Source organism: Camelus dromedarius, chromosome 19 (genome assembly GCF_036321535.1).
Source record: "Camelus dromedarius isolate mCamDro1 chromosome 19, mCamDro1.pat, whole genome shotgun sequence".
In the NCBI taxonomy this organism is placed as follows: Eukaryota; Metazoa; Chordata; class Mammalia; order Artiodactyla; family Camelidae; genus Camelus; species Camelus dromedarius.
This window is the reverse complement of record NC_087454.1, coordinates 21860590-21885788: the sequence shown is the minus strand read 5'-3', so window position 1 is coordinate 21885788 and position 25199 is coordinate 21860590. Positions and strand designations below refer to the sequence as shown.

Genomic DNA, 25199 nt, shown 5'->3' with positions numbered 1-25199 from the left:
GGAAGGAGACAGAGGCCGGTGTGGGATGACCCCCCAATGATTGCCTTCTGGGATGTCACTGTGAAATCAGGGGACAGAGCGCAGCAGGCCCCAGGAGGAGCAGGAGCCAGAGGGAGGGTCCTACTGGGCCCCTAGGTGGGAGGAGAGAGACCTGAGAGCATCTTCTGGGAGCAGGGCGCTGTGGTGGAGTGGCCCACTTGGCTCTGAGCAACGTCATATGCTTGCCCGGTGAAGCATCAGACCACATGAGGATCAGATCTTGGCCCCTGAGCAGCTCCGTGACCTGGGCAAGGCCCCGAGGCTCTGAACCTTGGTTTCCTCAACCACTGAAGTGCTTACGGTACTGCGGAGCTTGCCCTCAGGCTGGCTGTGTGGAGGGGACGAAGCGTCCCCTTTGTTCATTGAGTACCTACCCTGTGCCAAGTGCTGTGACAGATGTCTGAGGACACAGTGGGAAATTAAAAAGGTTCCTGGATTCATGGAGCTGATGTTTTGGAGGGGAATAATAAATGAAATAAGTAAGTAAATATAGAAGGGGTGTTGGGGAGAGAGGTAGGATTGGTATTAAATAGGGTAGTCTGAGAAGGTGATGTTTGAATGGTCTTGAAGGGAAGGATGCCAGGGAACCAGCCACATGCATACCTAGGGGAAGAACATTCAGGCAGTGGAACAGTTGGTGCAAAGGCCCTGAGGCTGAGCATGCCTGGCATGTCCAAGGGATAGCAAGGAGGCTGGTGTGGCTGGAGCCACGTGAGCGAGGCCAAGATGGGAGGCTAAGATGTTAGCTGGAGATGAGGTCAGAGGTAATGTGTTGAAAATGCTTTGTGAAAATGCCAAGATGATAAATGTGACAGATGGCCCTAATCTGAGCTGTAAAGGGCCTTTTATTTGTACCCAGCAAGGGCTCCCCAAAGAAGGCTTGTGTGTGAGTTTTGCAGGAAGAGGAGAGGCCTGTTATCTCCTGCCTTCTGCCCACCTTAAAGATTTCAGTCCTTCTGGCTGCAAGATGACATGAATTCCTCCCGAGCTATTTCCCCATGATGACGCCAGGAGGAAAAAGAGGCCCATTGTGACTGTGGGGCCATGCTGTGGGGGTGGGAGATGGGTAAGAATCCTGGTGAGCAACCCTGACCTGGCCACCAACTGGGGCACTGGTGGCGGTGGAGGTGCCTACCCCTCCTGGCTGTGCCTGGGGCCTCAGGGAGAGAAGTCAGGGGCTACGAGCCCACTCTCTGGCAGCCTTGGGTGGGGTTGGTGATCCTAATTAAAAGCTTGGATCCAAAAGACTTGATGATGGAATTTCTAATTAAATCAATTTCATCTTGTCTGGGAGACAGAGGTTTGCATACGATAAGCATGAAATTAATAATTATGTTTAGAAATTAGCTGTTGCTCAAAGCAGAGCCATTTACACAACCCTCTGGGGCCCCAGGCCCCCACCCCTGCCTGATCCTTTGTGTTGGAGGCAGATGGGCCACTTCAGCCCATAGTGACAGCCAGGAGTGGAGGTAGTGGCTGAGCATGGAGAGGAAGTAGGACTGACTCCCTGCTGTTGCCACGGGCGATGTGGGCAGCGGCCCTCCTTGTCTCTGGAGGCTACCACCTCCCTCAGATTCTGCGTGTGTGTGTGTGTGTATGTGTGTGTGTGTGTGTGTGTGTGTGTGTGTGTGTGTGTAGAACCACTTGTGAAAGGGGGAGGCTGAGTTTTTTTACATGGTAGTTAGCATGGGCTCTGGAGCTGGTCCCTCTAGCTTCAAATTATAGCTCAGCCACTAGCTGTGTCACCTTGGGCAAGTAACTTAACCTCTCTGCACCTCAGTTTCTGGAAAATGGGGAGAATAAGACAGCCTACTTCGTATGGTTATTGTAAGGTTCAAGATGCTAGTCATATAAAACCATTTTGGACAGTTCTTGGCACATAGTAAGCACTGAATAAATGCTAGTTCTCATGATGATGATGATGATTGTGTGTGAGTGAGTGAATTTAATTCAATTCAGTCCACGCCCAGACTGTGATGGGTGTGAACTTGACACATCTAGACTCTTGAGGTGGAGATAAACAAGACTCATTGCTGGCTGTCCTGCAGCTAGAGGCTGTGCCACCTGTATTTGTCAGCATTGATGAGGAGACGCTGCAAGAACAAATAGCCCCTGCATCTCTGTGGCTTAAAATACATAAACTGAATACTTGCTCTGTTACGTGTCCATATATGTTGGCCTAGTGCTTTGCTCCACCTCCTCAGGGACCGAGGCAGGCCTGGAACATTGCTGGTCATGGTAGCAGAGGGAATGTGTACCCTGTAGGGTCTCACAACCACAATGAAATACTCTGGCCCTGAAATGGTAGCATTTTCTGCTCCCAGCTCATTGGCCAGAGCATGTCACGTGGCCCCAGCTGAGCTTGAGGGGCAAGTTGTTGAATTTTGCCAGCTGCCAGGAAGACAGAGATGGAAATGTCTCTAAGGTCCAGCAACCCATGTTAATCATGTGGGGGTTCATTTATCAATTTTCCCTCCCACTGGAATGTCAGTCAAGGAGAAGAAACACTGCTGGCATGAGGGGCCCGTGTGACTGGGCAGAAGAAGGCCAGGGTGGCCAGTTTCCCGGCCTGGGGATGGAGCAGAGCTGGGAGGTTGAGTGCCCCAGGCGGCAAGTGCGGGAGAAGGCTGAGTCAGGGGTCACCCAGGGTGGGCCAAGCAGACTGATCGATTGCACTGGGCACAGGTTGGTTGGCCAAGAGCCAGGCAGGGGCACATGGCCAGGCCCCAGAGTGACCTGATGCTTGGGGTACAGGGTTGGTAGCTGGTCTGCGTCTGCAGGGTAGTGGGATCTGATTAATGAGGGCATCTTGAAGTGAGCTGCCCAGGCCATCCTGGCCTGAATTCCCGCAGGGTCTGTGGGGAAATGGCCGGGGGCCCCCAAATGGCCCAGCAGGTGTGAGGGAAGGCGGTTGTTGAGGGGGAAGGCCCCAGCGTGTGGCCTGGGATGAGGCCCAGGGAAGGTGGCAGGTTGTACTCCAATCTGGAGCCTATCCCTGTTCTCCCAAAGACCATCCAGATGCCAGCCCAGCACTTTCCCAGGGCATCCCTCTATTTCCAGGCTTTGGAAGTCTGCTTCTCTGCTCTTGAGCCCTGAAGGCTGTCTCTGAGGCAGGCCTGTCAGGGCTGAGGGCAGAAAGCCATCAGTGCTGGGTCCCACTTGCCGCACCCCCTCTGCTGTACCCCAATATCTCATGTGACTGTCCTTCCCAGCCACCTTGAACTCCCTGACTCCCCTCTTTGCACCATCCCATTTCTCATCTTCAATTTGTCTACCCCTTTGACCCCCCGCCTGCCGCCAGCCTCTACTCTCCTCAGGGCCCATAGTCAGACCCCCAGCAGCTCCCCTGCGAGGCCCCCAGTGAATCCCTGTTGCCCCAAACCCGGCACTTCAGCCTGGAGGCATTTCCCTGTGAGGACCTCCTTTGTGGCACCTCCCCCCTCACCAGGCTGGTTCTCTGAAGGTGGGTTATTTAAATCTGTGGCCTCAGTGCCTGGCTGAGAGGAGGTGGTTGGTGTTTCATGAAGGTGTGTGCCCGGCTCTCAGTGAGGCACTGTCCTGCCCACCCCTCTGAGGCTGCGGGGAGCAGACCCCCCGGGTAGAACCTCTGCCCCTTCTGCAGCAAAGGCCTTGGGAGAGGTGCATGGCTCAGGCCGTGAGCACTGTGGGGTCAGGGATGGTGCCTCTGAGCCTGTGGAGGCTGGCCTTCTCTCCTCTCTGAACCGCATATTTCTGCCTGAGTAGCTTTCATGTACCTGAAAGCCAGGCTGCCTTTTATCTGTGAAGAAAACAGCTGATTCCAAGAGCCAGGCAGTCAAGGCTTCATGCAGCCAAGATCAGAGGGGCAGGGAAGCAGGCAGCCAACCCCATGGTCTGACTGGCCGCATACAGGGTCCCCTGCTCCCCAAGTGAGAGGGGCTGCAGCCAAGAGGGTGGGGGTCCTGAGGTCGGTCTGGGCCCTGGCCTAGGCTGGGCTGCTGGCCAGAGGGGGCTATAGGATCCCAGCCTCATTCTGTAGCTGCCTGGCCTGGCTTGTGGATGGAATAGAAAATGCAGAGTCAGCTGGGAGGGTGGGCAGGGCCCGAGGCCAGGACTGGGGGATGGGAGCAGGGAGGCAGAGCAGCTGGGTCTACGCCTTATTTCTGCTATCTTCTGGCTCTGATGCTCAGAGGGCACTTTCAACTCTCTGAGCCTCAGTTTCCTCATCTGAACAATGGGCACAATGGTCCCAGTCTTGCCTCCCTCTCTAATAATAATATCTAGCATTTGCTGCGGGCCCCCATGTGCCAGACACTGTTTTAAGCACTTTGGCAGTCCTGTGTTGTTACTGTGACTGCTTTATAGGGCTGGAAACTGAGGCCCAGAGAGGCTGCTTGCTTGCCTAAGGTCACACAGCTGGATGGCAAAGCTGGGTTGTAAAGCCCTGGGCAGATTGGCTCCAGAGAGTGCCTGGCCAAGCATTAAGAAAGAGGAGTGAGGGAGAGGTGCCTTAAACACTAATGCTGACAGGAAGAGGGTTGGGGCTTCTGTCAGGTGACCCCAGGTGTCCGTGGTGATGGCCCTGGGCATCCAGCTGCTTGAGTCGGGTAACCCGGCCTTGTGGAGGGCAGGTGGAGGTTTTACCTCCGACGGCTTTGAACAAAGCCTGAGCCTTCAGAGGTGCTGGGACTGTGCCCTTGGTGGGCCCTGAGATGCCAGGCAGGTCGCTCACCCTACAACCCTCCTCTGGATGGTGTGGAACAGGGACTGGCCACTCTCAGGGGCGTCCTCAGATTCTGCTGGTTTGGGAGCCAGTGTCCCAGAGCCTGAGCTGTTGGCACCCTGGGGCACCAACTGCACCCCAGCCAGGCCTGGGTGGGTGTGTGGGGCTGCTGGCCAGGCTTGAGACAGCTCCAGGACAGATGTAGGTTCTAACACATGTGTGTGCATGCACACACATGCACATACAGGCTTGCACACACATGCACATACAGGCTTACACACATGCACACATGTACATATGTGTGCAGGCCTTGGCACGGGCTGTTTCATCTGCCGGAAAAGATCTCCTTCAAATACCTACATGGCTCCCTCCTTCACCTCCTTGGGATCTTGACTCAAATGTCATCCTGTCAGAGGGTTTACCCCCGGCCCCTCTCCCCAGTAGTCCCCTAAACCTCCCTTTCTTTTTCCTCCTAGTCCTCTGTCCCCATTTGTCAGCTCTGCATCGCCTATCCCTGGCTAGATTGGGAGCCCCCCGGGGCAGTGTCCCTGCTCTCAGAACTGTGCCTGGCAGGCTGTTGGCGCTCAGTGACTGTTGGTAAGAGGAAGAAATCAATGGGTGTGCTGTGCACTCTTGGGCTCAGGGTGTATGTTCCGGAACGTGCTCACAGACGCGCACGTCACATACCCGCACATGTGCATCACACACTTGACATTTATCTTCATTGTTGCTCAAGCCCGGAAGCAGCTTTTGTCTTTCCCACGTGTCGTGGACCTCCTTGTCACTCCAGAAGCCAGCGAGAGGGAGAGAGAGAGTTTATTCATGAACTCCCTCCCCCTTCAGTCACTCACCCCTTTTGTACTTTGGGACGTGTGAGGCTCTACTGGGTGCCAGCTGCAGACATACTGTGTGCCACTCATGGGCATCTCACCTGCCTCCTCTCCAGGGCATCCCCGAGGATGCAGTGAGTGTTGACTTGGGTTTGAGGGTGAGATGTGTCCAGTTCCTCTTGGTGTCTTCCCAGTGACCTTGCCCAGCACAATGGAGTGCCTCAGATACGTTTTGAATTGATAAGTAGCCCAAGCGTCCAAACATCCAGGAGGACATGCCTGGTACTGGAGCAGACTGACTTGGTGCTGTGGGAGGTCTGAGCAGGCTCTCTGGAAAATGAGGGCTCCTGGGGGTCTACCTGGAGGAGGTGACTTTTGAGCTGGTCCTTGATGCACGAGGAAGATTTGGATGTGGGGAGATGAGGTCGTGGGCTTTGTGGGCAGAGGAAGGCAGGCAGAGAGGAAAGAGAAGCCCGCGGACAGATGGACCTAGACTAGGACAGCTGTGGTTGGTCAGGTGCTGCTGGAATCTGGCTTCTTGCTGACTCTTGCCCCATGAAGCAGGCGACAGGAAGATATGGCATCCCCAGCACCTAGAACAGTGCCTGGCACACAGTAGGTTCTCAAAGTTTTAGGTGGCGGTAGGAGGGAGGCAGGCAGGGAGATGGAGGAGCTGGCAGCGGGGTGGCATGGCGGCCTCCCACTCTCGTGCTGATGTGAAAGGAGAGGTATGTTCTGTAAGGGGAATGTTAATCCAGCGCCTCTCCTCCTGCTCAGCTGGGCTGCGGAGACCATGAGAGCTACAGGAACAGCCCTGCTTGGGCCAGGCTGTCACAGTCCCCCTTGCCTGTGGGGTCCCCAGGGCGGTCCCCACCTCTGCCCCTTCCACTCCAGCCTGGGGTGGGGACAGGAGGGATTAGAGCTTGGAGGGCCTGCCAGCACCAAGAGGTGTCCCCACTAAGCACAGTAGAAACTGTGTGACTACAGAGAGGTGAGGGTGGGAGGGGACAGTCCTAGGAGGTAAAAAAAGTCAGATGGCCAAGAGGAGGGAGCTGCCAGGAGGAAGTGCAGAGGGAGGGATAATAACTCACATCGGAGCTGACCGGTGAGGGTTTACTGCCTGCCAGGCACTGCCCTGAGCATGTCTTGTGAATTCCCACATGTGACTCTCACAACCTTATGAGAAAGGGATTGCAATTATTCCCATTTTGCAGCTGAGGAAACTGAGGCCCAGAGAGGTGAAGTAACCTGCCCCAGGTTTCCCAGCCAATGGGCGGCAGACCTGGGATTTGAACCTGAGCAGTTTAGTTCCCAAATCTCTGCTAGAACTCATCTTCCTAGGAACCTTGGGAGGGCCTGGAGCTGAGGAGGGAGACTGCAGGGGGCGAGGTGGGAGGAGTTGGCAGAGGGGACATATAAGAGGATGCTGGCTTAGCCCCTGGACTCTATCACTCCTCCACCCCATCATTTCAGGACAGAGTCTCTGTTCCAGGGTCTCAGGAATTGTTGGGGGCAGAACAAGGGCTCATCTTGGGCTCCTGAAATCAGGGCCCAGGGTACTTCTGCAGCCTGACACACACCCTGCAGGAACCCCATGCTTGCTCTCCTACCCTTTACAGAAATGGGGGTCTTCAGGGGGCAGGGGTGGGGCCTGGGTCTGAAGACTGCTGACAGGGACTGGGCTCACTGGGGGAGGCTCTGAGTCCTGGCATCCGGACATCCACCTGTCCGCCTGCTGTCCCTGCCCAGGCTGAGTGCCCGAACGGGAGGAGACGGGGGAGGTGGCTTGGGAGGAGGACTGAGGGGTGAGAAGTCACCTTGTGTGAGTGGCTCTGGCCCTTTCTGCTGCCCGCCCTGAACCTGTCTGGACTTCCCACCTCTCCTCTGAGCTGACACATTTGACTCTGGGCCCTTGGGCCTGTGCTGGGAGAAAACATCAGAAGTGGGAGACGAACTGCTTCTAATTAGGAGGAGAGTAGGTTTCCAGGTGTGTGATTACTACCAGCAGAGGTGAGCTAGCAAACAAACACGCTAGCTTCTCCTGGGGACCTGCTGTGAAGGAAGATTGAGTTGGGTGTGTCCTGGTCCCGCAGTCTCCACCGCCTGCTCCAGCTCCAGATTCAGGGTGCTTCTGTTCGGAGGGATGACGCAGGGGCGCTGTTTATTTTGTTCTGTTTTATCATCAAAATTTAAAAAATGTGGCCATTTCAGACATGTACAAAAGTACACCGAATAGGGCAGTGAGCCCTCACGGCCACACCACTCAACAGGTGTCAGCTCTTGGCCAGTGTGTTATTACTTCTGCATGTTCCCAGGAAATCCCAGGCCTCATCATATCACTTTGTCCCTAACTAGTTCAATTCGTAGCTTTGCCCCCCAAGGGACACTTGGCAACATCTAGAGACATTTTTGATTGTCATGACTGGGGGAGGGGTGCGCTACTGGCATCTCGTAGGTGTGGGGCAGGGATGCTGCTAGAGGTCTTACAGCGCGCAGAACAGCCCCCCGACAAAGAATCACACCTCACTCCCACGCCACGTGCTCAGAGTGCCGAGCCTGGGAAGCCCTGCTCTGAGACAGGGACTCTTAAAAACCAACCAGCCAACCAACTGCAACTGTAATACCATCATCAGACCTTAAAAATAACGATACTTTTAAAATTGCTCATCAAATATCCAACCAGAGTCCACATTTTAAGGGTTGCTGCTTTCATGCTAAGTGCTCTCCAGGGAGAGAGGGCTGGGCTGGTGTTCAGACACTGCTGACTCAGGCAGACAAAGGGACGTGAACATTACAGTGGGGTTTGCTTTCTAAACAGGTGCTGTATTTGCGTGGTTCTACATGGAAAACGTACAGAGGGTATAAGGTGGAAGGTCCCACTCAACCCTGCCTCCTGCCACGTGGTTCGCTCCCTGGAGGGACTTTGCCCCTGATTTGTTTCAGAGCCAGCTGCCCCTTGTACAGTAAGCCGGGCGCTGTTGGCACAGGGAGCTGCACCTTGCTTCTTTGTTGATGCTGTTTCTACCCTTCAGCTTCCTTCTTTGTTGCTATTATTTTTACCCTGTATTCAGAGAGCCATCCGGAGCAGGGCGTGGAAGGCTGCCTTGTTCTTTTTTGCAGCTGCCTGGTATTCCTTGTGTGGCTGTAGCTTCTTTCTCCAGTCCCCTTCTGACGGACACGTAGCTTGTTTCCCAATAGTGACATAGTGAATAGCATAGTATGTACCATTTTATAAAGACCACAAGAATGACAATGAGAGGGCTTGGGAGTTAACCCTTAGTCAGAAAATCTAGGAAGCCAGTCACCTGTTTCCCCCATTCCCATCCTCATTTCTGTGGGTACCAGGGACTTGGGCCTTGAGGGCCCACCTTAGGGGAAATCATGGGGCTAAGCTGGACCAGGCCCTTTTCCTAATGGGTGTCCCCACTGGAAGGTAGGCCCCCAGTGTCCCTGGGGATAGGCATATCCTAGGCATAGGCCAGGTGGGCAAACACACATACAGGAGCTCCCCCAATCCGCTTGCTCCTGGAATATTTTCCCACCCTCAGTTGCCATGGGGACTAAAGTTCTGGCAGGGGGTGGATCAGATAAGCCCTCATCCCTGGGCCAACCGTCTCACTCACCTGGGGATTTTCCCCCGGCTAGGGTCTTCCAGCTCTTTATATATATTGAGGCATCCAGAGGCTCCCGGGGTGTGTGTATATATGTGTGTGCAAAAGTGTGTTATCCCTTATGATTCTGTGGTGTATATGTGTGTGTTATTGAGGGACCACCAGCCACAAAACCCAGATGAGGCAGGCTGGGAGACTTTCTGGAGGAGGAGGACTTGATGCCTACTTGCCACTTACTTCTCACCCTGATTCCAGCCGCATTCCTGTTGGAAGTGAGGAGAGGCGTGGGAAGGGTCAGGATCAGCAGAGAGCTGAGTGTAGGGTGTTGGGACCCTGGGCTGAATCCAGGATCAGGGCTAACTACCATTTGGCCACTCTCTCTGGGCCTCAGTTTCCTTCTCTGTCAAGTGGGGCTGGGACCTATTCAGCCCAGGTCAAGGAGTCTCCTCCAGGATGGGAGGAGGTGGTGCCTGTGGGAAGGGCTGGGATGGTACCCAGGTTCTGGGACAGGAGGAAGGTTGGTGTGTAGGGGCTGGTGCTGGTTGGGCAGGGTGGGGTGCCAGCTGCCCCCATCAGCAGCCCCTCTCGCCCCCAGATCCCCCAGATCAGCTACGCCTCCACAGCCCCCGACCTGAGTGACAACAGCCGGTACGACTTCTTCTCCCGCGTGGTGCCCTCGGACACATACCAGGCCCAGGCCATGGTGGACATCGTCCGTGCCCTCAAGTGGAACTACGTGTCCACGCTGGCCTCGGAGGGCAGCTACGGTGAGAGCGGTGTGGAAGCCTTCATCCAGAAGTCCCGAGAGGACGGTGAGTCAGGTGCCCGCCTGCAGGGTCATGCGCTTGGGGATGGGGGATGTCATGGCACACTGGCTGAGCACCACCCGAGAGCCACTCTCCGGGTCCTTCTGTGGGCTGTCCTGCCCGGGCCATCCCCTCATAGGCCTTAGTCTCTCCTCTGAGCCTGTGGCCTCCAGGCGGCTGGGTGACTCCTGGGGGTAGGGGTAGATGTGAATGACTTTTGCAGATGTGGCCAGGCAGATGGAGGGACTGTCAGTATTCCTGTCATGGGAGCTGGTGGAACAGCCACTGTTCCCAGGCAGAGAGGAGGGGAAGGAGGTGGGGATGGAAGTGGCCTTGTTCAAGGGGGTCTCAGGGACCCAGGAGCCAGGGGACCAACCAGCAGGTTCTTGGAGCCAGGATTTGTCTGAGGGACTGGGAATTCAAAGTCTTTAAAATTGAGCACTCTGGCGGGGGTGAGGGGCAGGCGGTGGGTGGGGCTGTGCTGGCTTCAGTGGAGTGGGTGCTCCATGGGTGGGGTTTGGGGAAGTGTGGGAAGATGACTTGCTCTCCTCGGGTCTGCCACACTTAGCGCATGCCACCTTTCCCCTACGAAGCTCCCTGCATTCCTCCACCATCCTTAGGCACTCTAGTGATAAATCTTTTAAGTATCTTTTAAGTAGTAAGAAGCTAACACAAGGATTAACACCATTGCAGGCCAAACCTGGGCCTCTGAGTGGGACAGTTCAGATGGCCGTGCCGAGAGAAGACAGGCCGCATGGGACCATTGTGGTGGACGTCGAGGGCTGCAGACAGGCCTGGGATGGGGGCTTCACCTGGGTTGGGTGAGCCCAGCCAGGAGGAATGGCCGATTCAGAGCTGCAAGGCAGAGGGATGGCTCCTGTCGTGTGTGGGGTGTGGAAGCCCTTCCCTTTTCTGGCAGACCTACCTCCTTGCAGAGAGGGCCCCTCTGCCTCCCCTCCTGGCCTCTCCCAAGGCCCTGTCTTTAAATAGCTCACTGTGATACCCTTGACCTTGGGGGATGGCGTCTGTATATTTATACCTGTATAACCCTGGGACTCTAATTGCTTTTCCTAAGGACCACAGAGTGTCCAGAGGCCGGCGTTGGTAACACCCTGCAGGCATAATCCTGCTATAAATCTCAGATAAGCCCCTTTAATTGTACAGCCGAAGCAGCCCTGGTGCTTGTAACCTGGTGGAGAGGGCAGCAGGGTGGTGGAAGTGGGGCAGCGCTGACTGATGGCTGTGACTCCAGGCCATTCCCCACTCCAGCAGCTGAGCCCCTGAAGAAGGAAGCAGGGGATGGACAGACAGCTGGGTAGTGTCAGACCCCTGGTACCCCAACCCCTCCCTCTGGCTTCTAGCATGTCCTTTCTTCCTTTGCTTGGACTTGGGCACCTCTTTGGGCTCCACCCATCCTGCTTTGCAGTTTCCTCTCCTCCTTGATGGCTTGGGTCCTTCTGCAAGCAAGCCCACTGCCCTCCTGTTTCAGGTGCAACCTCTGTAGGATTTGGCAACAAAGGTGCTATAGGGGCAGGGACAGTGGTCCAGAATCTTAGTGTTCAGTCCCTCTGTAGGGACTTGAGAAGCACTCCCAGTACTCACATAGCCTCCCTATGTGCCCAGCACATGCTGATCCCCTGTTTACACCTGTAGTCTGGGGTAATCTACCCTATGCTAGGAAGTAGGTGCCCCTGTTTTACAGGGAAGGAAGCGAGATACTGAGAGACCACATAATAACTGGCACCAGGTCACACAGAAAGTTAGAGGTAGAGAAGGGACTTGAACCCAGGCAGTCTGGCTCCAGGACTAGAGGTCTTAACTGCTTTGTATTTTGTCACTCTGTCTTCTGCCCATTTCCCACTGCATTAACTGAGACACACAGGGACCAGCCCTGTGCAAGGGATGGGGGTATGACAGCCACACACACACACACACACACACGCACACACACACATGCGCGCGCGCACACACGCACACAGCCTGGAAGGACTGAGAGAGAGGCATGGAATTGGGGTGAGGTCTGGGCATTGCATTTCAGCTGAAGCTAAGACTATTGTTTAAATTTTGTGCAAGCATCTAATTGGGCATTGAGTAGTCGGAAAATATAAAGTCCACTCAAGCTTTTTAAAAGGACTCCTAGAAAAATAAGAGAACTAGCTTTTCTTCCTGGGCCTCCAGCTCAGGGCATGCCTGCCCTGGCACAGGTATCCCCTCATGGTGCCCCTGCCCCCTGCGCTCCATCCCATCGCTGAGGGCCTGGCCTCCCACCCGGCCGGACCTCCCACATCCATAGCCCTCCTCACAGGGTGTGCAGCCCCAGGGCCCTGACTGGGCAGCTGGGTCTCCCCACCTTGCCCACTGAATGAAATATGATTTGGATAACCATCTTTAGGGGAGTGAAAAGAAAAGGAGAAAGCTGCGCTCTAGCTGCCCAAATTGAAATCAGAATCGAGCGGCCAGTAGAAAGGGGCCGCTGTACCTTGTAGCCTAATCCCTGCGAAAGATTAAAGACGTCTTTGGCTGTATATTGTATTGATTTGTCCTCTGAAGTATAAATCATCTGTGAGTTGCTCAGAGGAGTGCCAGGGAGCAGGGCGGAGGGGAGGGCACACTCACCAGGCTAAGGATGCACGTCAGAGCCCTGGTGAGAGCTCGGCCAGCAAGGCCTGGGTGCCTCTTGTGTGCTGGACTCTGGGTCCTGCAGGGAGCATAATTATGCCCATTTTTCTAGATAAGGAAACTGAGGCCAGAGAGGATAGGTCACTTCCCCAAGGCCACACAGCCAGAACATGGAGGATCTGGGATTGGAACCCAGCTCTATCCTCTGGGTGGGGAGCTTAAGGAAAGTCCTGGCGTCACATTTCCCAGTCCCCATCAGCACCATGCCCTCCCACCCTGGTCACTCAGTCATGTGGATTATGTCTTGAGCCATCCTGTGAACTCTGCCCCATGCCAAGACCCTCACTGCATATCATGAATCCTGGTGACAACCTTGTGGCCTGTTGTTTTGTCCGCCTTTTATAGATGGGGAAACTGAGGCTCAGAGGGGTAGAGTGGCTTGCTCAGGCTCACACAGCAAGGTGTGAGGGCAGGACTTGGAGCGAGGCAGTCAGACCCAGGCCCTTCTACCCCACACTCTCTGTCTCCCCCAGCTCACATCACCGGGACAGCAGCGCAAGGATAAGGGACAGGCCTGGCAGACAGACCTGGGCTCCACCTCAGCCGCTTGTTGGCTGCATGATCCTGGGAAAGTCACTCAGCCTCTCTTGGTTTTGGTTTTGTCCTCTGTGAAACGGGGATAAAACTGGGTGTTATCAGAACAAAACGTGCTCCTGGCCCGTGGAGGTGGGTTCTTGGGATACACGTGGGAGGGTTATTATTAGGGGTCTGGCTGCCTGGACTGGCCGGTGTCAGCCACTGCTGGGGACACTTGGAGAGTGCTGGAAGGCCTGAGGGGAACGCATCCAGGGGCAGGACTAGGAACAAAACCACAGGAGCCCAGGCCAGCCTGGTTCTTACAGGACAGCTGATCTGATGGTGAGAGAGCAGTGAGGTGAGCCCCAGAGGCAGCCAAGACAGGACGTATGTGTGTGTGTGTGTGGTGGGGAGAGGGGCACTATGTAATTTTCCAGACGTGTGCCTGGTGGGCCTGCCCCAGTAGGAGTGTGGCAGGTCGTGTGCACGTGTGTGCTTATGTGAGGTATCGGGTGCATCTCCCGATCTATGGGGTGTGCACAGCCTTCTGGCTGCAGGACTCCCTCCTCCCTGCTAGGTATAGGCTGCTGGAGGGAAAGGCGAGGGGCACCACCAGGGCTGGGATTAGGTATGTGGAGCAGGCCCCGCCTGGGCTCCAGAGATGATGTGAGTGAGTCACCCTGGAGGGAGGGACAGGCTAGAGGGGGTGGCACAGATGGGGCCCTGCCTTCAGTGCCTCTCGCCACTGTCCTGGGTGCTCTCAGGGGTTGGGGTCTGGAGTATAAACTTTTATACCCTCACAGTCTTTCCATATCCATGGGACCCTGTGTGAGCCTCAGTTTACTTGTACTGGTTCTCCATTTCACAGATGAGGACAGCCAAGGCTCAGGGAAGTCAAGGGGCCTGCCTAAGGTCACAGGGAAGTGTCAGGTGTCAGAGCCCAGGGCTCCTATGTGGGTATGGGAGAATGGATGATATTGGTAGGTACCATTTATGGAGCCTTCCTGTAGATCAGACCCAGTTTTATGTGCTTCATATATGTTAATTTACTTATCTTTCAAGATAGCTCCGTTATACTAATGGCAATACTGAGACTCAGAGAGGTTAAGTAACTCCCCTGAGGCCACACAGCTGGAAAGTAGCAGTAGTGGAATTTGAATCCAGCACAGCTTCCCCATCTCTGGCACATGTGGCAGGAAGGACACAGGTCAGCTCTTGGCAGGGGCCTCTCCATGGGGTCACCTTGGGGGTCTGGTTCTGGTCCCCTCCAGTGAGTGATTCCAGCACCTCAGTCACATCCAGTCCTGTGCTTCTAGGGTGGAATAAGATGGCCTCTCTGGGTGTAGCAGGAAGGGGTGTAGGGGGCTCAGGCCTGCTCCTTGGAGGACATCCTGTCCCTCGCACAGTGGAAAATTCTAAAGCCTCATCTCCCTGCTGTGTCCCTGCGTCCCCCATTGATATTCCAGAGACGCTGATGAGTCAGGCTGTTGCTGGTCTGACCTCCAGCTCCAGCTCCCAGGGCTGAGCGTCAGACTTGCATTTAGATGGCCCCCGTCCATGCAGCAGACTGGCAGAGCTGGCAGCTGGAGGCCAGAGGCTGGGGCACCTCATCCCTCTGGCTGTGCGACATTTCTTGACTCAGCTTCTCTGGCTATAACCAGAGGCTCTAAGGGGAGGGAGAAGAGCTGGGCCAGTTGGAAAGAGCTGTGCCACCTGGAGGGGCTGGCACTGCTCATCTTTTGGGGAGACTAGAGAGGAGAGGTTTTCCCCAGGCCAGGATCCAGAAACCCCTAAGGGGGGACACAGAGTGCCCACTCCCTTGTCTGCTGCTTCTTTTCACCTCCACGACCTCATTTCCTTCTATTCCCCTCAGTCTCTCTGCTGTAGTCATGTCAGCTTCCTCACTTTACTAACACTCCAGGCACAAGCCCACCTCAGGGCATTTGCACTGGCCTTGCCTGCTTCCTAGAAAGCTCTGTCCCTGGATATCCATGCAGCTATATCCTCAGGGCGTTCAGGTGCCTTCCCAGGTGCCCCTCTTCAGAGAGGCCTCTCTGACCACCGTGTCTATAACAACCCCTTCCCCAGCTCACTACTCTGCATTCCCTCTTCCCTGCTATGTTTTTCTTTGTCGCGCTTGACAAGTACACTTTTGTTTATGGCCCATGAGGACAGAGACTTTTTGCCCATTTTCTCCTTTGGTGCCTCCCCAGCTTGCAGCTCAGTCCTTAGCACATAGTAGTTGCTCCGTAAATGTTTGTGGAATGGGTGGTTGATCATGAAATCCAGCCAACTACTCACTTCTTTAGCCCTTCTTCCCTCATGGGCATGAGGGGTTGCACTCCCAGTCTACAGAAGGGCAAGCTGAGGCTGACAGAGCACAGGCATCAGGTTGCCCTGGGATGCTGCCCACCCATCCTGAGCTCCTGGCTGTCCCCAACTCTCTCTTGACTCACTGAGGACAGAAATCCTTTCTCACCACAGCACTGGGTTTGGGATCTGAGGTGCTGCCTGCTCCAGAGGGCAGGAACGGGAGGAGGCTTAGCCTTCCGGACCCCGCTTGAGTCTCCCAGCTGGCCTGGGCTTCATGGATTTGTTTCACATCCACTGGGTACCCAGCTGCCGAGTGAGGAGAGGAGACAGGCCGTGGGCCCTGCCAGTTCCCAGCGGGCATGGGAAGAGCAGTGCACCGCCAGACCTAGCACCCTGCCCTTGTGCCGGAGGTGCTCAGAGTTTGCCTGAATAAGTGAACGAAGGCTTGTGATGACACATCCGTTGAAGTGAAGAGATACAGTCCAGGCTGCAGGGGGCCCCATCCCAGCAAGGCGGGCAGTCCAGCAGGGCTTGGAGGAGGAGTACTTGGACAAATGGAGAGGTAGGAAAGGGCCTGCCAGGTGGGGAACAGCATGAGCAGGAGCCTGGAGGAAGGAGCAAGCAGGCAGATGGGACCCCAGTGAGGGGCCTGGCCTGGTCCTAGCGGCCATGGAGTGGGGACAAATGTGAGATGGAGCTGAGCAGTTTCTTTCAGTCCAGTCCTGCATTAAAACATCTTTTGGCACTTAAGATCTTGCCCAATTGCCATGCCCAAGTTACTTAGGGTCCTGGCAGATCTTCTCTGCCTCTTATGGTTCAGGGCCAAGAGCCCTCCTCTCTGCAGTGTTGCTTACCAGGGGGGCATGTGATCTTCCCCAGGGCTGGCCTCCTGGGAAGCCCCAATCATACCTGCCCTGGTGCCTGTTAAACTTTCTCTCTTCCTCTTCCCTCCTTGTCTCTGTGCCCCCCAACCCTCCCTTGCACACAGTGGGGCCTCAATAGATGCCCATAGAATGAACAGATGACCAGCCCTGCACCCTTGGGCACATCACTGACCTTCTGGGGCCTCCATCTTCCACCTGTGGCTGGTATGGGTGCATCAGCTCATCTCTTAAGATCCAGCTCTGACATCTGGCAGGCTGTGTCCTCCCAGTCCGAGGCCTCTGACTCTGGGCATCCTTGTAAGCAAAGGCTAATCATGGTTCATTCACCATAGCTCTGGCCCATTCTGAAAACACCCTCAGACATTCACTGACAACTTATTTAGGATGCTTCTCAGAGGAGTGCTGGAGAACAAAACATTCCTCAAGGCCTAAAGAAGTGGGCATCTGATAGGAGCATTTCAGGCTGGGCCTTTTGGTTCAGGGATGATTGGGGCCAACTGCATGAGGACAGAGCCTGAAGCATGCGACCTTCTCACCCCCGGCAGATGAAAGGTGGTTGAGAGTAGCTGTTGGGTGGGCAGCATGCAGAAGCAGGGAAGGGTCCTGTCACTGGCTTTGCTTGGTGTATGTGAGAGTGGGATGGCTTGTAGCATCTTCTCAGGGAGGGGGGATCTCTGGACCTCACAGTCCAGGAACCTGCAGCCAGGTCCCAGCATGCCCTGTCCACTGACCATACATTTTCCAAGGATGCGGGAGGGAAGTGGGCCCTGCCCTGAAGCCAGTCCCCACCATTCTAGCTTATCAACCAGGCTGTCCTGAACTTGAGACCAGTTGCATCTTCTGCTCCCCTGGTCTGCAGCTTGCCCCTGTACTGTGGGTGGAAATTAAGTAGATCCAGCATAGATGTCCCCTGCTGAGCCATGAGGCCCACCACGTGCCAGCTAGGTCTCCTGGATGGACGGCGCTTGGAAATTGGCAAGGTGCTGGCATCAGTGTGACTGCTTGATGATTGCCAGGTCAGTCTCTGTCCTGCTGTGAAGATGAGCCCTGAGCTGCCTGGCCCGCCCCAGGGACTTCGCCTGTTCACTCTGATTTCTCTGCCCCTCTGCTCTTTGCTGTGGTGCTGGCACCTTGTGATTTTGTGAGTCCCGTGGGTTGGGTGTCATTGGGCCACTGTTCTCTCTCTCTGACTCATCTCTGAGGTGTTTGCCCCAACCTATCACGTTCCTCTCTGCATTTGCCTCTAAGCTTGATGGGGCTGACAGGAGAAAGACAATGTTAGATGCTGAGCTCTTTTTGCTCTGAGTTTGCATCCTTTCCCTTTTGGACAGGAAGCAACATTTTCTTTCACCGGCCTCCTTTGTGGAACATGTTTGTAGATTTCTTCAGAGTTTAGAAAAGTTTCCCTTTGCTGATTGCAGCCCCTTTGTGGCTTTGGCCTTCTGAATCCTGTGCTCCCCTGGGTGATGCAGTAGAGTGGAGGGTTAAAAGCCCAGATACTGGCTCGGCCACCATGAGCTGTGCTACCTTGAGCAGTCACTTAGGGTCTCTGTGGCTCAGTTTCTACCTCATGAAATGGGAATATTAATAACACTTCTCTTTTAGGTTCCCATGAGCATTAAATGAGTTAATATATGTAAAGCACTAGCACAGTCTGGGCCCTGCATCTGCTGTGTGCCAGGCATCGAACCAGAGCTGTGGACTAAACAGATGAAGATCCCTGGCCTTGTGGACTCATCTTTGGGGAGAGGGATAGAAGCAGCTTATAGTAAGCAAGTAAATACATTTTCATATAATATAATTTCAGCTGATAGGTATTGCTATGAAGAATAAAGCAGCATAAATGGGCAGAGAGGGGCAGAGAGTGGAGACTACTTCATACATGTGGTCAAGGAAGGCTTTTCTGGAGAGGTGGCATTCAGGCAGAGGGAGTGAGCCATGTAGAGATCTGTGGGAAGAGTGCCCCAGGCAGAAGAAAGGCAGGTACAAAGGCCCTGAGGTGGGAGCCTGCCTGGCATTTGGGGAATAGCCAAGAGGCAGGAGCAGAGTGAGTGAGGGGGAGAGAAGTAGAAGAGGAGGGGCAGATCCCAGGAAGCCTTCTGGGCCACTGTGAAGATTTTGGCTTTTGCTTTGAAAGAGATGGGAGCCATGGGAGGGTTGTGAACAGAGGAGGGGCATGAATGGACTCGGATTTATGAGGATCTCTCTGGCTGTTGTGTGGGGAAGAGACTGTGGGCCTAAGGCAGAAAGGCCAGTGAGGAGGCTATTGCTGTCATTTAGGCAAGAAGGGATGATGACTGGGACCAGGGAGTGGGGGTGATGAGAAGGGACAGATTTGGGATGTATTTTGAAGCCCACAGGACTTGCTCCCAAGTTGTGTTTTGGCAGAGGGCAGCGGCATTGCCTAGGCACTCCTGGCTTCAGCACCACGGATAGCGGTGCCCACCCCAGGGCCAGACTCTGGGGAAGCTCTGGTTGGTGTAGGTCCCCAACAAACAAATGGCCAGTTCTTGGGTAGTCCCTGTATGCCTGTATGCTGATCAGAGTCTTATCTATAAAGTGCTGGCCCCTTCCCCTCAGTTTTGTTATCATTTTCTCCTTTAGTCAAATGTATTTATTTCTGGGCACTGCCATGAATCCTTCCTGGGATGAGGAAGGTCTGAATGCAATTATATAGCTGAGATGAGAGGTTTGGAAGTGTTGTCTCCAAATTCTCTGCATCTGGCTAAATTGTTGTTGTATGGAAGGGGAGGCCAGGGCAGGAATTGAGGGAAGGGGAGCTTCCTTGAGGAGGGGGTGATGAGAGGAGAGCCTTGAAGAATGGGTGGGGCTGTCCCAGAGATGCCAAACGGTGCTCTGGGTAGGGGAGTGAGTGACTGAATTTGGTTCTTGATGATGCTTTCCTTCTGAGAGTGAGAAGGGGGTGGCATTCCTGAGAGGAGCAGGCTGACATGGCGGGGGGTCGGGGGCAGGCGGCCCCTGGCAGACAGAGCTGACCCTCAGGCCTGCCTTGGACTTGCTGTGTGTCTTTGGAGAAGCCACTTTTCTTTGGCTCTCAGTTTCTCCATCTGTAAAATGGGAATAACTGTAGTTGCTACTGTGCTGGTCATTGTAAGAATGACAAAAATTGATGAATTAGCCACCTGAAAGGCCAGGAAAGGGCTGGAGCAGGTGAGGGGCTGCCTCTGAGACCTCAGGCCCTAAGGGTAAGCACTTGGCCTCTTCCTGGTCGGGGATCTCCCCCCTCCCTTTGTGACTGTCCTCCTTGTTCTCCCTGACTTGTGTGGTACATTATATCCATGCCCCATTTTGCTGTAGACAGAATGATCATATGGATATTCTATGCAAATTCTCATTTTTAATGAGCCAGAAGGAAAGCTAACGACCATTTTGCAGATGTTTTGGGGCCCGAGGGAGGCCTTGGGATGGGAGGAGGAAGCAGGACAAAGTGACAAGCTGGAGGAGAGAGGAGAGAGGGAGGGAGGAGAAAGGGAATGGAGGGGCGGACACAGTAGGGGCTGCAGAGGGGTGCAGGGGAGGGGGAAGCGCGGGCCCACTTTACCATCTCCTAGAACCTGCCTGCCCCATTTAAGACAGGGAAACCAGCTCAGACAGAGGCGGCAACTTACCAGTCACCCCAGAGGCTGGGAGAGAGAGATAGAAAGGCAGAAGAGAAGATGGGCTGGAGAAAGAGAAGGTGGAGGCAGCCCAGACTAGGCTCTGGCCTGTGGGGCTGGGTTTCCTTTTCTGTGTAATGGTCATAGCATCTAAGATCTGGGCTGGTTTAATGTGTGTGTGAGGGAGAGAGGGAGACAGAGAGGAAGAGGATGGGGCAGGGGAGTGAGGGGGCAGACAGGAAGAGGAGGGTGGAGGGACAGGAGCTGAAGGTGGGGCCAAGAAACCTTCTGGACGATAGGCCAGCCCTTAATTAGCTAGTTTGTTCATTGATTCATTCTTTCATTTCTCAGCATCTGTAGTCTACTTCATAGATGGATGTCAGCTTCATGAGGGTTGGATTCTTGTCTGTCTTATTCATGGCTGTCCCCTGATGCATCTAGGACAACATCTGGCACTGAGGGGAGCTTAGTAAATCATTGCTGAATCAGTGAATGCTCTGTGTCCAGCAGTGGGCCTGGCGGTGGCCATCTCCCTGGAGCTCAGAAGCATCTAGTCCAATAATTTCCCTTCCCTGTGCTAAGTGCAGTGATGAGACATTGGGATCATTGTGGGCACCCAGAGGAGAAGGAGCCTGGGGATACCTCTGAAGGCTTCCTGGAGGAGGAGGCCCCAGCTGAATCCTCAAGAACTGATGGGAGCTGACTTGAAGAAGGAGTCTGGAAAGGGGAATTGGGCATAAAAGCTGAGGGGACAGTTTGGTGTGTTGGGGACTGCAGTGCTGTTGGAGGTGGGGTACAATGAGGGATGAGGCTGCAGGGCCTCAGGACTGAGCTGAGGAATTTGGACTTTGCCTTGAGGGAGGTGAGAGCCAGTGAAGGTACGATGGAGGCTGGTGCTGGGGTGGGATCAGTCTTGGTGGAAAGGTGGGGCAGCCAGGCTGGGCAAGCAGAGGTTTACAGGCAGGCCTGGGGCTCTGGTCTGGTCAGATGGTGTTGATGGGAGGGGGGCTGCACAAGGGGCTAGGGCCTGAGGGATCAGCTGGCACAGACACAGCCTGGAGAGGGGCCAGGTGGCATTTGTGGAAGTGGCACATGCATACTGCCTTGGGCAGATCATGAACGTCTCTGGGCTCTGGTTTAAGTTAGAAAGGATCTCTCAACTCTGGGCATTCCCACCCAGGCCAGACTGCCTGGGGTGCATTTAAATGTCAGTATAAATATCACAATGACTCAGGTCCCTACTGATATTTAGTGCCCATCCCAGGTTGTCCCTTGTATTGCAACTCGGAACAGTCCATCACTATGAAAAACATCTGACCCCGAACACCTAATAAGAGAATAGCTATCAAATGGTAGCATCCCCTGCCCAGCCCTGGCATGCAGGGAGGGCAAGGTCAGCTGAACACCCCTCCACCCCCTCCCCTCTCCTGGATGCCCTTCTGAGGCCCACTCAAATCTGCTCCCAGGATCCAGACCTGGAGTCCCCTTTCCATCCCTCCCTGGTGCCTGTCTCCCCACTCCTAGATCTGGCCAAGCAGGCTCTCAGGTTGTGGGGCCCCAAGCTTTTCCCCAACAGCATAGGGAGAGCCTAGGACAGATTTTTTTGGGGGTAGGGTGAACACTTCTCTTCAGGGCCACTTCTGGGCTTCAGTCCCTGACCTTTCTCCATCAGCTCTTACTAACCTGAATCCCAGGCAGCCCGGCGATCAAGAAAGCCTCCGATGTTCTGCAGGGTCAGGCTGGTATCTGCGCTGTCCTCGTTGCAAGAGGCTGCTGCCGCCACCACCGTCCTCCACCATGGCAGAGCAGGCTCACATCCACCACCTTGGTCCTGCTTCCCAGGCAGGGTCAGCAGCCCTGTTTTTTAGCTGAGGAAGCTGAGGCCTCACCCCAGGTATACCTGGTGCCAGGGCTGGGCCCAGGCCCCCTATTTCCTGCACATCCTGTTGTCCTGCCATCAAAAGGATTGGTTTGGAGGAACCAGAACCAAGCCCCTTGCTACCCCTCCCCTGGCCTGGCCTGAAGAGGAGGGGGGTGAGGGTCAGCACAGGAGAGTGTGCAGGAGGACTTCATTACCCAGGGCCTGCTTGTGGCACGTTGTAGGGGTCTGAGCCCGCCGCTGTTAGTGGAGAGACATGCTTGGCCTGCCTGGGTAATTACATCTCAACATTTCATTTTGCTTGTCAGTTTCCACTTCCTGGGGATGTGGGCTCCTAAATATTTTATCCCAGCCTGCAGCCGCCTATTCCTCTCCGGCCAAATCTCAGGCCTGGCTGCCGGTCCCTAACCATGGCCCCTCCCTGCCCAATTGAGCCTCAGTTACTGCTGTGGGGTGGAGCAGACCAGAGGTCATCATCTCTGCACGCCTACTCCGCACAGTGGTCTCCACCACCTGCCTGCATTGGCTCCTCTTCCCAAGGGATCGGGGGTGAAGAGGCCGGCAGATGACATTACTGGAAATTAGGCTCAGGTCAAGCAACACTGACTGAGCGCCTACTGTGTGCCTGGTACTCTTCTGGAAACAGGGAAGTTAGAAAAGAGAAAGATGCAGTCTCCCTTTGAAGGGGCTTATGGGCTGATGGAGGAAACTGACATTATTATAATGCAGCAAACACTTACTGAATATTTATGTTGCATGTACTAACTCACTTATTTTTCATGCTTTATTATGAGGAGACAAGGCCCAGAGAGGTGAGTAACTTGTTCAAAGTCACACAACTAAGAAGTGACAGAGCTGGGATCTGAACCCAGGCGACCTGGCTCCAGCCCTCGTGCCTTGAAGCACGAGAGTTATAAAACCAGCCACAGCAGAGACAGAGGGTGGTGGTACCAGCAGAGAGCGGTGTGATGAGAGCCTGGGTGAGCAGTGATGAGTTCCCAGTGGGGAAGGATCTGGGGTGTTTCGTCGGGGAAGAGGTGGGAAAATCGAGGTTGGGGTTAGGCAGGTGGAGAAGCAGGGGGTATATTTCTGGCACAGCGACCAGCAAAGCCTCCAGGGTGGGAAAGTTTGGGTTGTGTTAGAGAAAGTGGTCTTGTGATAGGGCGAGGAATGATGAGGCTGAGGAGGGGGCTGAAAATCTGCTGTGTGACCTTGCCCCCAAGGCGTGTCACTGGAGCTAGGGTCTTGTTTTGAAAGGGGCTTTTCAGCAGAGAACTCTGAACACTTAGCAGTCCTGGGTCTGGCTGCCAGCTGGCTTGACTTGCTGTGTGAGCCTTGGGCAGACTCTCTTCCCTCTCTGAACCAAATCTGTGTGGCATTCCCTTAGTTGAGGCATGTCCAGCATGGCCACTGAGAGTGGGGTGAGGGGGCCTGGGGGGGCTGGGCTGGGGGAGGGGACTCCAGGGGGCCTGGGGTGGGGGCTGGCCAGGAACCACCAGTCTCCTTGTGCCCTCCCCGCCACCTGCCTCCAAACACCTTTGCTTCCTTCTCTCTCTCTCTTTTTTTTCCGCCTTTCTCGCTTCAAAGGTGTTTTGCCTAAATGGGTTTGTGTTAAGATATTAGGTCGATCACTCAGCAAATTTCCCTCTGCTCAGAGCTGAGCGCCATGAATAATGCAGCTCAGAACATCCTGCGCTGCCCAGCAGCCTCCCGGGGAGGGGACAGCAGCCCTCAGCTCAGGTGCTCTGAGCCCCACGGCTGCCCTGGCTGGTCCCCCACAACCTGCCGCCTCTCCCTCCCCAAAATATCCCCGCTGGGGCCGGGCCTGTCCATAGGTGACCACTTTCCTCCTCACGACACCCCTGCCCTGTCTGGGATGGGGGGACAATGCTGTCTCACTTTACAGATGTGAGATGGGGGTTCAGAGAGGTTGGGTGACTTGGCTTTTATCATGTAGGTGATTAGATGGGATGTGGGCCCCATCTGTGCCCAGACTCAGCCTCCTGTGTCACAGCAGGCCAGCCTCTGATGCCTGTGTCCCTAGTACCTGCAGGTCCAGTCTGGTTCTCCACAGGTGCAGGGTGGGTGAGTGGATGGCCTGTTTTCTGAGGGAAGATGAGGGCTTTGCCCAGTGGGACCACTGAGGCAGCTTGGTAAATAGTTGTTGGATGACAGAGGTGTGGTCCCCCTCTGTCCAGTCACTACCCCACCCCTGTTAGCACTCCCTAGCCAGGGCCCCCCACCCCACACAGGTAGCAAAGGCCAAAGGTGAGGTGTTGATGGTGCTAAGGTGTGGCCCGGGCTGGCTGGCGGCTCCAAGGAGGTAGGGACACCTAACTTGGGTGCCTGGCTCTGTGGCTATGTGTAGGGTGACTGTGGGAGGTGGTATGTGGTGAGTGTGACTGTGTGAAGCTGTGTTGTTACTGCATGAGCTTGTGCGGCTGTGGGATTGTGGGAGGTGTGACTGTGTGGCCATGTGCATGTCCTTGTGGCTGTGAGTCTGAGTATGAGGTTGTCGCCAGATTCCGTCCCCACGATGGGGTAGGGCTGTGTGTCTCTGAGGGCTTGGGACTATGAGATTATGTGAGGTTGTAGTGATGTGTGGTATGTGATTTTGTGAGGGTGTGTGTGTTGGGGGCACTGGGAGTGATGCTAGGGCGGGGTGTGCTGAGAATGTTCAGGAAAGAAAGTATGTGTGTCCTGCCTTGGACAGTCCCTGGGCCTCTAGGCTAAGGCCCCAGGTTCTGCCCAGTACCCTGTCCCTGGGGACAGTTCCTGGTTTCTCCTGTTGTCCCTGGTCCCTTGAGCATGTCTCACCAGCCCTGGGTCCTGACCTGAGCTGGGTGATAAGGTCTCTGTCCTCCCAGCTCCTGCCCCACCCCCTCTACTTCAGCAGCCCCCACCCCAACTAGGACTTGCTTACTGCCCAGAGACCTTGCTCTGGGAGGCAGACTCAGGCCTTCACAGACACCATCGCATGTGACCCTCATTCCAACCCCACCAGGTAGTTTCTTTAAGTCCATCCCCATTTTTCAAATGGGAAACCTGATGCTCAGAGAGGCTAAGTAACTTGTCCAAAGTCACTCAGCCAGGAAGCAGTGGAGTGAGCATCCTCCCCTCTTGTCTCAAACTGGAGGGGAGGAGGAAGCTGAAAGCAGGTGCATGCTTTGCACAAACCTTTGATGGGAGATATTTATAGGTGGGAAACGGGGTGACTGTCTTCCCCTCATTGTCCCTTAGTACCTGGGTCTTTCTGGCTCCAGTCAAATCTCTTGTAGTGGGCCCACTGCCTCCTGAGGGCTGGAGTCACCCTGCTCTCATGC

At 54.9% G+C, this 25199-nt stretch overlaps 1 protein-coding gene across 3 annotated transcripts in view; it reads left to right on the top strand.

The window, feature by feature from the left end:
* GRM4 (glutamate metabotropic receptor 4) overlaps positions 1-25199 on the top strand; it is a 103873-nt gene that overhangs the window by 40255 nt on the left and 38419 nt on the right. For all 3 annotated transcript variants that reach the window (XM_031434909.2, XM_031434907.2, XM_031434906.2), the window contains exon 3: positions 9778-9994. In XM_031434909.2, coding sequence (XP_031290769.1) covers positions 9778-9994 — 217 coding nt within the window. The remainder of the gene's footprint in view (positions 1-9777; positions 9995-25199) is intronic.